General features: G+C 39.3%; 1 protein-coding gene across 2 annotated transcripts in view; it reads left to right on the top strand.

The window, feature by feature from the left end:
* The first annotated feature begins 7127 nt into the window (after positions 1-7127).
* LOC145501336 (O-acyltransferase like protein-like) overlaps positions 7128-13756 on the top strand; it is a 32278-nt gene continuing 25649 nt past the window's right edge. Inside the window, exons 1-2 of one of the 2 annotated variants that reach the window (XM_081480828.1) lie at positions 7128-7448; positions 8953-9353. In XM_081480828.1, the coding sequence (XP_081336954.1) occupies positions 9311-9353 (43 nt within the window). In that variant the 5' untranslated portion in view covers positions 7128-7448; positions 8953-9310. Of the gene's footprint in view, positions 7449-8952; positions 9354-10519; positions 12550-13756 lie in introns of those variants that run through there. The other variant, XM_081480827.1, reaches the window with a different exon arrangement.

Here is a 13756-nt window from a genome sequence, read left to right as displayed (position 1 = left end):
GCAAGTCTGGCCCACTTTTCGTATGAGCGATCACATGAAAATATCATGGTGGTAGATATCCAGGGCAGTGATCACATCCTATTTGATCCTGAGATTGCCTCAAAGGAATTGTTAGATGGTGAAGAGGTGTTTTTTTCTGCTGGCATTTTGTCCCTTAGAGCAATCTCCGATTTTATTGAATCATCCTGATTGCAATATGTTTTGCGCCTCGTTAGGACTTACAAAATTTCCAAAACAAAATCCTTAAATACCTTGTGCATAATTGTTTTTGATGTTCACCTCTGGATTAGCCAAGGAAGGTTGTAAGATAAGTCTGGCATGTCAAACCTAGATGTTGCTTTTACCACTTTATGCACAAGACACTTTTAGTTGTTGACCAAATAAACTACACGTTGTTTTAATTTAAACTAACTGTTGGCTTAGTCGCAGATAGCCATGCAATCACTACTAAATCTGAAACAATCAAGAAGTTGTTATTGTTTACAAGTCGAGTTACTCAGTAAATGGTTTGAACCCAGGGGTATCAGTAGTTCGTATAGTGTGATCGTCCGGGTGAGTGTAGTTTGAAAAGAACTGTTGTTGGTGACTGACGTTTCGACAACCTGAGCGGAAGTCATCTTCAGAGTCAAGTGAATGGTGTTTGTCAGTCGGTGATGTTATAAGTCTGGTCCGTTGAACGTGATTGGTCATTACAGCCATGATGGTATTGGCTGAAAGACTCGTGTAAAGTTTGTCATCAGTCGTTGGTGATTTTCGATGCGTCTATTGTTAGTCAAATAGGTTGGTTTTTGGTCTGTGTATTGTTAAGTTGGTCTGTTAGAAGTCCGTTTGTCGCTTTCGTTTCTGTCATGGATAAGTCGTTTGTAAGGCGCCGGTAGTTGTCGACATCTGTTAAGAGGGGTTTGTTCTAGGTTAGTGAACCAGCTTTCCAGAGTCAGTCGTTGAAAATAGTTTGTACTGTAGGTTAAGCACTGAGCAGAGTCCCAGTCAATCGGCTGTGGTTTGTCAGTTGATGATGTACAGCAATGTGATTGTTGGCCATCACCATTTCTCGTGGCTCGTTTGTGTTCAGTCAGTCTCGTGTTAAGGTTTCTGCCAGTCTCACCAATGTAGGAAGCCTGGCAGTCGGAGCATTTGATCTTGTAAACTGCTCCCTGTCTGTCGTTAGGTTCGTCTCTGTCTTTCACGTTGGCCAATAAGTGTCGTAACGTAGTTCGTTGTTGTCGCGGCTTTTGCTAAGCCGCGACAACAACGAACTACGAACGACAGTGTACAGAAAACCGGCGCATACCGACAGATTACTTGACGAATCATCCTACAACCCGACCTCACACAAAGCCACGACTATAAAGACTTTGATGAGATGAGCGCAACTAGTTTGTGACACACCGGACAGCTTACGTGACGAAAACAGATACCTTGAACGTGTTTTTCACAAAAACAACTACAACGCTGACTTTACTAGACGAAACATTTACCGACCTACTGAAGCTGACGCTACGAACAGGAACCCTACACCTGTTACTATAGTGACTATACCTTACATTAAGGGCACTTCAGAGACCATCTCATGGATCCTACAGCCCTACAACATTAGTGTAGCCGACAAACCTACAACTACGTTACGACACTTACTGACCAACGTGAAAGACAGAGACGAACCTAACGACAGACAGGGAGCAGTTTACAAGATCAAATGCTCCGACTGCCAGGCTTCCTACATTGGTGAGACTGGCAGAAACCTTAACACGAGACTGACTGAACACAAACGAGCCACGAGAAATGGTGATGGCCAACAATCACATTGCTGTACATCATCAACTGACAAACCACAGCCGATTGACTGGGACTCTGCTCAGTGCTTAATCTACAGTACAAACTATTTTCAACGACTGACTCTGGAAAGCTGGTTCACTAACCTAGAACAAACGCCTCTTAACAGATGTCAACAACTACCGGCGCCTTACAAACGACTTATCCATGACAGAAACGAAAGCGACAAACGGACTTCTAACAGACCGACTTAACAATACACGGACCAAAAACCGACCTATTTGACTAACAATAGACGGATCGAAACCCACCAATGACTGATGACAAACTTTACACGAGTCTTTCAGCCAATACTATCATGGCTATACTGACCAATCACGTTCAACGGACCAAACTTATAACATCATCGACTGACAAACACCATTCACTTGACTCTGGAGATGATTTCCGCTCAGGTTGTCGAAACGTCAGTCACCAACAACAGTTCTTTTCAGAACTACACTCACCCGGACGATCACACTATACGAACAAGTCGAGTTACTGTTACATGCAATGTGCTTGCAACTATGTTTCTAAGTAAAGACCCTTCAGGGAATTCAAAAAAAGTAGAGGTATGATTCCTAATGACAAATGACATTTGATTTCTTGTACAGTATGAACTCATTTATCATTGTTTACAGACTTATGACAAATATCAAATGTAGCAGATGAATAATCAATAATAACAAAAGATGTTACTTAATTTGTTTAATGTATTTTTTTTTTCAGATTTGTACACAGATTGCTTCGATTGAAAATAATGTCTGATGCCTGTTGCAAATTGTTGATTACAATGACCAAATTTGGGTTGTTTCAAGATAACAGACACTTTAAGTAGATACATGTGTGTTAAATTATGTTTTAAATAAAGATATGCTTCTCTACAGTCGTTCGCCACAATATTGTTAAAATTGGGAATCAGCCGATCACACTCCATTCTAAATGCAGGATCAAGGAAATCATCTTTGACATCAAGAACACCAGACTCTTCAGCCGTTTCCCTAAAGGTTTCTTTAGTCATCCTCCATGCGTTCATATTTGTATTAATTTAATGTAACATGTATTGACCGAAATAGAAATAAACTTGATTGATTGATTACTAGTCACTATTTGGGAAAGGAGCCCCTATCTCGAATGTCCCAGTAACTGTGCGGACCTGAAGGCATATTCTTAGATGCAATCTGAGGAATAGTAATGCAGGTTTTAGCTCATTCTGTTTAAATCATTCTGTTTCGTTTCCTGATATTTTTATTGTTTGAATTTCAAAATTATTAATATCTTGATCTTGACTGTAAACACGGCAAACGAAAAACAGCTTTACGGGAGCGGTAACTACTAGGAGGTTCGAGAAAGGGACCCCAGATCCGAGAAAGCAGCGAAATCGAAGAATTGGGATGAAACCTTTCGAAGCAAGGAGTTCGTACCTACTTTCTCGTGCTGGATTGTTACGAGTGAATGCGAAAACAATGAACATGCATGCTCGATCTGTAAAATTTTAATTAGGACATTGATTTATGCGATTTGATTACTCGTCGGTCATTTCTATATTTTCAAGACGATATTTCACTCCTTTGTCAAAGAAAATATACTTTTCTGGAGTTCAAACAGAAAAAACAATGCTGATAATACTAGACCACCGAGAAAGAAGATAAAATTTTGAAAAGAAGTCGCAGTCATATGATTTCGTTCTCCTTAAGGCGCGCAACATGAGAAAAGTATATCTGAGATAGACGTGGTCAGCCGCTGTGCCTAGAAGTTTGATCCATACTACATGTTTTAAAATTTCTGTTTGTTAGATTATTTGTATATATGTATTTTTTATTCTATTGATTTTAACAACAATCATGCATTTTTAATATTATTCTTTGTAATTTATTTTATTTCTTATTTATGTTGTGACTAGACCCCTAAAGTAGCTTTCTAAGTAACCAAGAGTCAGTCACTTTAATTTAGTCTTACTCCTACTTTCTTATGCCTTACTTGTAACAGAAAAGTGTAGGAACTTAAATTAACACGAGGTTAACACGCTGGTATTCTATAGGACAAGGAATATCCCATCGGCAAGTAGAACATGAAGCGTGAAAGAGACTCGAATCAATGGGGTACTACGGTCTACCACGGGGAAGCAATTCCCCGCGGGGTAATACCCCATGTTATTTACCAGGATTTCGTCATATCGGGCTGGCTACTAAGCCATCGTGGAATGGCTTTATAATTTTTCCATATGTTCACAGTATCTCTGAAAGAATTGGTCGCGTATTAAAACAACAAAATATGTTTCAGCAGTCTTTTTTCCACTTTAAAAAAAAAATAGAATATATGGCCTAACATAAAAACCAATGACGACGTTGGTTTCTGAGCAAAAAGAAAGCCTATTCCACTTTATTCCGTAATCTAATATCCATAGCTTTCTGGCCTTTTTGGGACCGGCGGGGGAGGGGGGGAAGGATCCGGAGGAGTTTCGGCTAAAGACAGTTACATTTAGCTGATCCCCCCTTTAAATGTTGTGTTATTGAAGTCATCCCCCTTATAACTATTGATAAATTTCGTGATCCACCCATGTCTTCGCACACATATTCACCTTTCGACGTGTGAAAGTAATATTTCTAGTTGTGATGCACTTACAGTATAATGAAGCCGCCATGGTGCAGTCTCTTGATATCCGTGTCTTTTGCTAGTCTGGATTCCGATATCAGATCAGGGTTCGTAGTAGAAGTTTTCACAGGCATCCAATAAGGCATAACAGGCGGCGTAAAACGAGGCCCGAGGGGCCAATCTAACCTAGGGGGCCGGGGGAACATTCACCGCCGGAAAATTTTGAAATTGTAGTTTGCCAAAGATATTAACATGCAATTTCATGCGTTTTGGGGGGCAAAGTGTTACGGAAAATGAATTGTATATGATCATAAAATTAGACGTAGCAAGTAGTGCAGTTTCACCTTTTTAAATAACACTTTCCTCTTCAAACGTCTCAGTCTGTAAGTCTTAATTTATTGTTATATGTATGCAAATTTCAATAACCGGAACAGACGGCTACAGTCGCTTTTACATCCGGTGGAATTCCGCCATTCTACCGAGAATCCTGTAATTGATGTCAGTTAACATACCAGCAATCTAACCATTCCAAGTGCTTGGAAACTGCAAAGTTACTTTTTAGAGTGCCAAATAGCCTCCCAACAAGTCTGTATGGGCATCTAGCAGTTCCTCCCTTTTGGGCTCTCAGTTAATTATGACTGATCCCCCTTATGTTATCCTAAAAATCAAATTATCCCCCCAAAATCCTCCGACCCCCCACCCCCCAGGCGATAAATAATGCCCGGTCTCTCAGTTATATTTATTCATAACCATATTTTAACGCTCATTTCTGCTACTCAGCTACATTAGCTCTTTAGTTCTTCTGAGTAACTTTTACCAAGTCCCGTTCATGTACATTAATATATACATATACATATATATATACATATATATATATACATATATATATATATATATATATATATATATATATATATATATATGTCTGAATTTATGAAAACGGTGTTAAAGACTGAATCAAGTGTTTTTTGATGTAGTTGTTTTTTTCCTTTTTTTTTTTTTTTTTTCTGCTTTCGCTATGACAGCAACTTGTAAATCTTACCTAGCATGGAATGTAGAAACTCCCTGCCGCATGTTTCATTTAGTTAGGTATTTTTTTTTCATCATTTATCGATCATCCCCCCCCCACCCCCCAACCCTCTTTTCAATTTGCGTGAATTTTAGCCCAGGCTACACTCGTCTGAATAGACGGTTTTCTCTGTTACGCAACAAAAAAATAAATCGAAAACTATTCAGTGGATAAAGTCAAGAAATTTTGATATTATAGGAGACAGGTAAAGGAGACACTTCTCCAATTTTTGGGTCTCTGCGTTTTCCCAAACTCCAGATATTCGTCGAAATGTTTTGCGCAAATTTACAGAGCCCAGTATGGAGCCGCCATGTTGGAGGAGCTCTGTACTTCACCAACATGGCGGTCGGAAAATAGTGCAAACATCTGGAACTTACTTTGGCTATCTAGGTGACTAATTATCTGAACTGAACCAACAAACATTTACACAAGCACTTTTCCTAACACTTTAACTCCTAAAAAGGCTAAAAATCATTAGATAAGTGTACATTTCTCCACAAACGCGATCGGAGTGGTATGTCACGCACCGACATAACTCTGAACTTCAAACGGCACTGGTTTCTAAACCAAGCACACTATTGAGCTGAAAAGTTGTAAACAGATTTAAGTTTAGATCCCCTTATGCCTTATGAGGATAAAAATTTTCGTGGCTCTTTAGTTTTGGATTTTGGAATTTGATGACGTCACGTGAAAACGATCTATTCAGTTCGCGCGGTGACTCTGACAACGGCAGGTTTCTTTCACAGGTCACAGGTCACAGGTCACAGGTCACAGGTCACAGGTCACAATCAACACTGAGTAAATTTCGCGATGTAACAATTACTGAGATTCCCGAGAGGTTTGTCGATGTTTCCATGCCACAAACCCTAAATAAAAATGTTTATTTACTCTATAATTTTAATGAAAAAATTTCTAGGGGTGGTATATATACGAAATGGGTTGAAATATAGCTTTCAAACGTATAGTGTTAATATATTTTATCGTAATAAGATAATTCGTTATGATAGTTTTATTTCTATATATATATATATTTTAAATCTATACAACGAGTATGTACTAAACAGAAACAAGAGGGTCCCCTATACCTACTCTGAAAACAATTTCACGCATAAGTAATCGGCCTTTTCACGCATCACAAAAAATTCGAAAGCAACTTCACGTTAACAGAAAAAAATCACTTTTCACGTAAAAATGCAAAGGCTAAATCATGTGTTACATAAAAATACAAATTCTATCCACGTTTCGCAAAATATACAGAACCCTCCATTTTGATGCATCGAAATGCCGTGTGCATGTGTGACACATCGTGACAGACTAGATTCTAGGTCCTCCTGGTACACTGTCGCTGTGGTTAGTTCTCAGTCGCGTGGAATGGACAGGTTTTACATCTAGTTTGGTGTAGTTTACGAGCTTTAATGACGCTAAAATCTCCAAAAAAAGTGAACAATTATTCCCGCAAAAGTCGTTGGTTCACAAATCACGCGTAAGTAGATGCATAATTCACGGATCAGTGTAAGCCTCTTTCGTTTTCATATTATATTGAAAGGCTAAAAACAATTTATGTTTTCAACAGTTATAAGTCTTAGCTTTCTTTGGATCAACTTTTTTTTTAATTTCAGTGCTACAAATGATTTCCCCTACGCGCTTTTTTTTTTTCAAGAAAGAGCTCTTATAGTTGCACTTGGGACGCACTTGTATGCATCTGTTTTATGATGTTTTTTTTTGTTGTTGTTGTTTTCATTAAAATTATAAAGTAAAACATTTTTAGTTAGGGTTTGTTGCATGGAAACATCGATAAACCTCTCGGGAATCTCAGTAATTGTTACATCGCGAAATTTACTGAGTGTTTTGATTGTGACCTGTGACCTGTGACCTGTGACCTGTAAAAGAAACCTGCCACTCTGAAAAGGAGCGACCGATTAGCGTTCTGTATTTGCTGTCTAAAGGAAGTCTGCCCGAGGACATCATTAAGGTTACTTCCCACCTTCGCGGGTGCCCTTCGGGAAAAAAATCGTACGCGCGCCAGTTTCAATAAAACCCCAACAAACTATAGATCATAAGAAAGCTTAATAAATGTACTCTACGAAAAAAATACAATTTCAGCAATGCTTTCTTTTATGAAGTGTCAGGAGGCGGTAAGGCGTGAAACGACCGAGGCTTCTTCTATTGAATTTATCGGCTATCGGATTCCGCATTACGAGCAAAATGGCTGCACAGTCTTATTCACAAGGCATCAATCAACAAAAGTGTGTCGGGCTTTTTCGATATTCTGATTGGTTGTCTAGATATCCACATCTAAAATTGAAGTAGCTAAAAATATGCGAGACGTGTTGCGTAAATGGGCGCCACGGGAAAAATGTGTTAAATATCAAAATTTCCCGACACACTTTGGTTTGTCATTATCTCTGGAATGTTCTGTCGAAATTTCACGAAAATCCATCAAATCTGCATACCCTATAAATTCGCTCAAAGTGGATGTATTCCGCCAAAAATCAAATGCGAGATTTTGGCTTTTAAAGGTTCGTAAACAACTCGCGCCACGCCCGGAGATTATCACGCCTAATAAAACCGCAAACCAATGGAACAACAGGACCTCCTAGTGTCTATGACAATAGATCAAGATTCCCCGGGAAAAGCACCGCATTGCAACATGTTTTTTTTTTTTTTTTTTAATCTCGCTCAGTGGAGTTCAATTTAGGACGGCGACGTAATATAATGGGCAAAGACGCCAAAGGCAAAGGCAAAGGCAAAACCCGTGCCAAAAATGTTTAAGGCGGAAAATGTGCCGCTGAAAAACAAGACGTTAAGGAATCGACGGACAGCTTAAGAAATACCCTTAATGCTGAAATGAGTTCCCTTGGGTAGGTTTCATTTTCTTCATCGCTTCCGCCAGATTCCGAGGAAGAATCTTGTTCGCAGCTCCTGCACTGACGTTGACTTTGATTTTAAAGCTACTTGTTCCAAGGATATTTGAACGCTTCGGATCTTCAGCAGATGCCGAGATTGTCGAAGGCGTTTGGCCAAACCAAGAACCTTTGTCGCTTTCGGCAAGGTTTTGTTTTTTTTTTCTTTCCTTGACAATATGGAGCTTTTTCTTTCTTCTTTGGGTCAGTTTTTTTCGTTTTCTTTACCCAAGGACTCTTTTCTGCTTTTGATTTTTCCATAGGAGTTAGCGAAAAGAGCTTTCGCGTGGGAATTTTTGTCAAGTGCGTGATGTAAATAAATGACATGAAATACGAGCGATGAGCGTTTGCCGCGAAAATTTCCCCAGGGTTCTCGCCCGTTGACAAGATTATGACACCTTCCTAGTTTATTAACTTTATTTGAAAATACGTTTTTTCTAAATAACTCGGCCGCTTTTTGAGATTTTTAATGTTTTTCCTTTGGAAACACTAGATAAAATGACGAACGTCAATTTTGTCCAATAAAAGAAAAAACGATTTTTTTGGCCTCTGAAGGTGGGAAGTAACCTTAAGTCCAATGAAGGCCCAAGTCTAACGATTTGCTAGTAAGCGTCGTCCATTATCGTGCGTGAGGCGGGCCTGAGGAGATGTGTAAACTGTACGGGTCACATTTAGTCCCGTAACAGAAGGCCGTTTGCTCTGTGGCGATAATGTTGTGCTTGCTTTAGACAGCAAAACTATTTAGCCACATCAATTTAGGGCTTAGACGTGCAGTGGACTAGACATTTCTAGCTGCTGTTGGCGTCATTTGCTTTGAACTTTGATGTAGCTAAAGACTTCGAAAAAAAAAAATCTGTTGAAATCTGGATGTGCCATTCCGCGCTCGACAAAATTGAAGTACATCCGGGACATTGCTATTTGCCAGCAAAACATGGCCACGAGGAGAGAGAAGAACATGAGTTCAAGCGCTGATCGTGAGTAGAATTTCCTTGTTTTATCAATTTTAGGCGTTCTCGGCTTAGCTAAGTATCAGAACTGTCTGTGATTCGCTAACGCGGAAGAAATTTATTTGTGTGGCTTCCGGGCGATAATTGACGTAACGGCAACATGTTGAGTGTTCGCTTACTGCTAACCATGGCCTAGTTTGTCTGAATTTCAATCGATTCTCGATGTAGGAAGCTCTTGTTCAGTCCATTTAGAACGATGCAGGCCTTTAGAAAGCAATAGATTGGTTGTCCGCCGCGGTTTTGATATCTGTACGTTCGTGTTGATTTAGACTCCAATTTCATGTTAAAAGCACTCTTAATTAAATTGTACAATTCATGATTCAACGAAAAGACGGTGAATTTAGTCTTCCTGGCCTCAAAAGGCATACAGGAGAGTTATTTGCTGCTATTTGAGCTACGATAAGCCTCGTGGAAAGCTAGCTCTGGGACAGAATTGTAGCAAGATTATCAGTGACAAGTCAAATTCTATGGCTACGTTTTTGCGAATCCGGTCAGATATTGAGATGAAATGTCACGTAACGGCTACTTTTTGGCTGAAATATAGAGGTAAATAACCGATTCCGCTGCTTACCATGCTCTTGTTAGCGTGACTGGCTAATTTAACCCATAGTAAAGACATAGTGAGGTCATTTAGGTGAAATCGCAGAGGTTAAGCCTGTCTAAATTAGTGCCGCGGCGAACCAAATGATCAATGTAAGCTCTAATTTAGCTTTGTTTGGCTCGTTCGACTCATTTGCAGCGACTTCAAAGGCTTGTATAGGCATGGTATGGACTCTGTTAAGAGTACACGAGGTAGATAGCACTCTCGGTACGACATGGCCATATTTATGTACATTTTCTAACCGATTTTCCAAAAACATCCCCGCTATTTTGGTGCAAAGTCTTTAACACGGTTTTCATAAATTCAGACATATATATACGCATATATATATATATATATATAATATATATTATATTATATTATATTATATATTATATTATATTATATTATATTATATTATATTATATTATATTATATTATATTATATTATATTATATTATATTATATTATATTATATTATATTATATTATATTATATTATATTATATTATATTTGTTTTTTGTATTTTTTTTTTCAAATAAAATGAATTTAGCTGTTGTTCTGATGATGCAGAAGTCGAACGTTCCGAGCCATGTTCACGATTCCGGCATTGTAACGGATGGTCGGACTTTTGACATCGCTGGACCGGAGGGCTTATTACTACACGGCCGGGGCTTTTTCTTGAAGCCTAAATGTCTGTGAGAAATAGGGAAAAATAACAACATAGTCATCCCAGTCGATCCCAGAGGTCGAATCTCTCAACGGCCACATTGGAACACCGCAAAAACGTAAACAAAACAAAACGTGAAAACCAAGTTGACAAAATTTCTTTTGTATTGAAGCTGTCAACGAATGTCTGCTTGAGTGAGCGTTCATATAGGCTCGATTTCCGCCGCTTTCTCGAGTCCGGTCTACGTTCCTTCTCAGTTCGGGGGAGGAGCGCGGGTTCCTTTCCCGAACAGCGGCTGGTAATCGAGCTTAGCGTTCATACATTTTACTAAGAATAGTAGTAAGTTTGTTTGTGGACCCTTGTGGCTTCTTGAACGAAGTTTGCTTAATCTCGTGGGAATGAAGAACTGGCTAAATCATTCTCAGCTGGTAACACTTCATACATTGATACAGTGTAGTTGACTCTTCAGTCACCAGTAGCTTGAACATGGCGTGATCGTGCACTAAACACATGTAGCACTTTAGATTTTGCGAGCAGACCGGATCAAGTTCCGCGACCTTTCATCGACGGAACATGTGTCACCGAAAGGTCAACACGTTTGAAGACATGCAACACAAGTACGATTGGGACTTTTCACTGGCATATCCAACGTAAGTTGCGTGGTTTGTTTTCGTTCATTTTTATTTTTGTTGGCTTACGTAGTGTCACGTTTTTTTCTTATGATCTTCCTCACCGATTTCCCAAAATATCTGTTAGGTTTACATCAAACCAGCTCTGCGATCTTGGCCAGGCCCACGCTCTTCTACCTATGTGTCGAAAATTACCTCGTCTTCGGTGAACACTCAAAAGTACGGCGGTCAGAAAAAGCAGGCTTTGTGTTTTTTTGGATAAAATCTTCCATCATTCATTCATCATCCCCGAAGGAACATAAAATTTTGTAAAGTTATTTGACTGACCAACCTATGTAAATGTAACAAACAGACAACAGTCGCAATTACAGCGATTTCACATCTTCTCGGTCTCATTTTGATCTCAGTCTCGTCGCTAAAATCGTGATCGTAACTACCTTAAAAAAAATTTAAGACATTACTTCAAGACATTACCGTATCTGTGATTGTTATCGCTAATGATGGCAGTTTTGCACGGAAAGAATTTGTCTTCTTTATATATGTCTGAACGCTTAAGCAGACTTAGGATGACTTAGCTTGACAGACTTAGTGTTTAGTGTGAACCCAACAATTAAGTCGTTGTTTTGGAGATGCTATTTTGGCAGTTGAGATGTGCTTTAGAGTCCGTTACTATTTTGTGTTGGTGGCAGTTGTAGAGAGGTCATCTGTAGAGTGTTCGATCCCCGGGACAACGAAGAAAAGTGGCAGTTAGTAGAGGTTCAATTGTAAAAAAATGAATGATTAGGACATTAGCCTGGAAAGTCAATTCCACGCCCTCCCCCCAAAAAAGGAGTCAGTTTCAATCAATTGCACACTTTGCAAGAAGATATGGAAATTAAAAGACCCAGAAGAGATGTCAGTGTACTTGACTATTGTCTGGTTATGTTACTTCTGGTGTCACGGGGACATCACAGACACAACCTTCACGTGTTCCACCGATGTGGCCGTCACAAGGGTTTGACTGACTGACTGTCATGGGGTTTTGACCGTCAAGAGTTTAAAAGTCCAGTCTCGCCACTCTCAAGAAACAGTTGTGTAATATGGCGGGCGTTGCAGTTTTCTTGGTGTTTTGTCTAATTCCAACATCTTCAACTGCATCTCCTGGATTACTTTCCAAAAACTACGCTCAGATCGCACAGCACTTTGGCTTTCCATTTCCGAAGCTTCCAAATGTTACTTTCGCGAATGTCGGCAAGCAGTGCAAAGAAACTGTGGAGAAGCTCAGCACAAGTGAACTAGTCCTTTGTGAGTATTTTCTAGTTTATTCTTCTGTACATGTGACATTAAAATTAGGTTAGCGCGGACGTTATAATCTTTATTTTCTTTTATAATATAGACAGGACCCTGCACGCGCTCTGATTGGTCAAAAACCCATGTTTTGTCCGAGTATAAAACAAAGAAACAGCGTGTTTTATTGTTTTGCGCGTGAAAAATTGTCATAAAGCAAATGAAGAATCCTCAGCCATGTATTACACTGTGATAAAACACTCTGGACATTTGAGAACACTCGAGAAATGTAGAAAACACTCGCCTACGGTTCGTGTTTTCTACATTTTCCTCGTGTTCTCAAATGCCGGTCGTGTTTTATCACAGTGTAATACACGGCTTAGGCTCCTTTATTTGTCAATTATAAGAAAGTTTCCATATAACGCGTGCCCTGATTGGCTGAAACAGCGCGCTTTATCAGAGAACAGAGCACGGGTTGATGGCGGTAAGCCGGCTTTCAAATTTTTGCCTCGGAATTTTGACAAATTTGACCCAAATTTTCACATCCCCTGTGTCTCAGACAAACGCAATGGAAACGAGCTATTTGTCTGGCTTAAATATGGCTCACGGAGACCATTGTTAGCAACAGCAGTGTTAAAACTGTAGTAAAACACGAAGCGATCCTATATAACGAGGCTGAGGTGTTCAGCCTGCCAATCACAAATCCCAACAGACGACCAATGCTCCCATTTGATTGGCTTATTCACTCAGGTCTAATTTTAGCGCGTTGCCACAAAATTCTGGAGAGCGACGGGAGTCATTTTCTGTTTTATTTTACAAGTAAGCAATGCCTTTTGAACTAAATAAACGATAGCTTCAGGAGAAGAGTTTGACTCTTTTAATTTCAACTTCATAATTTTCTCGCGAAAGCCTATCGTATGAATTCGAGCTGTTCACTCAAATTTATGAAATGCCTTGTCTAGTTCTTTTGATGCCAGAGTGTTTTTGCTCCTTCGAGGATTAACGCAGTTGAGAAATAAGTCTGGAAACTAAACTCGTAAAAAAAAAAAACAGATACAAGCAGACCGCGAGGTAATATATCATATCTACGGTAATATGGTTATTCTTCACCCAGTTATCTAAAAGAGATCCCGTAAGGTGAAGATTGACTGCTGTTGTATTCTTGCTACTAAAATTCAGTCGGCCTTTTACGAACGCAAAAATGTTTTTGTTTCTGTTGCATTCA

Source organism: Orbicella franksi, chromosome 10, assembly GCF_964199315.1.
Source record: "Orbicella franksi chromosome 10, jaOrbFran1.1, whole genome shotgun sequence".
NCBI classification, from domain to species: domain Eukaryota; kingdom Metazoa; phylum Cnidaria; class Anthozoa; order Scleractinia; family Merulinidae; genus Orbicella; species Orbicella franksi.
Note: the sequence above shows the minus strand (reverse complement) of the source record. Positions and strands in the feature narration are given on the sequence as shown.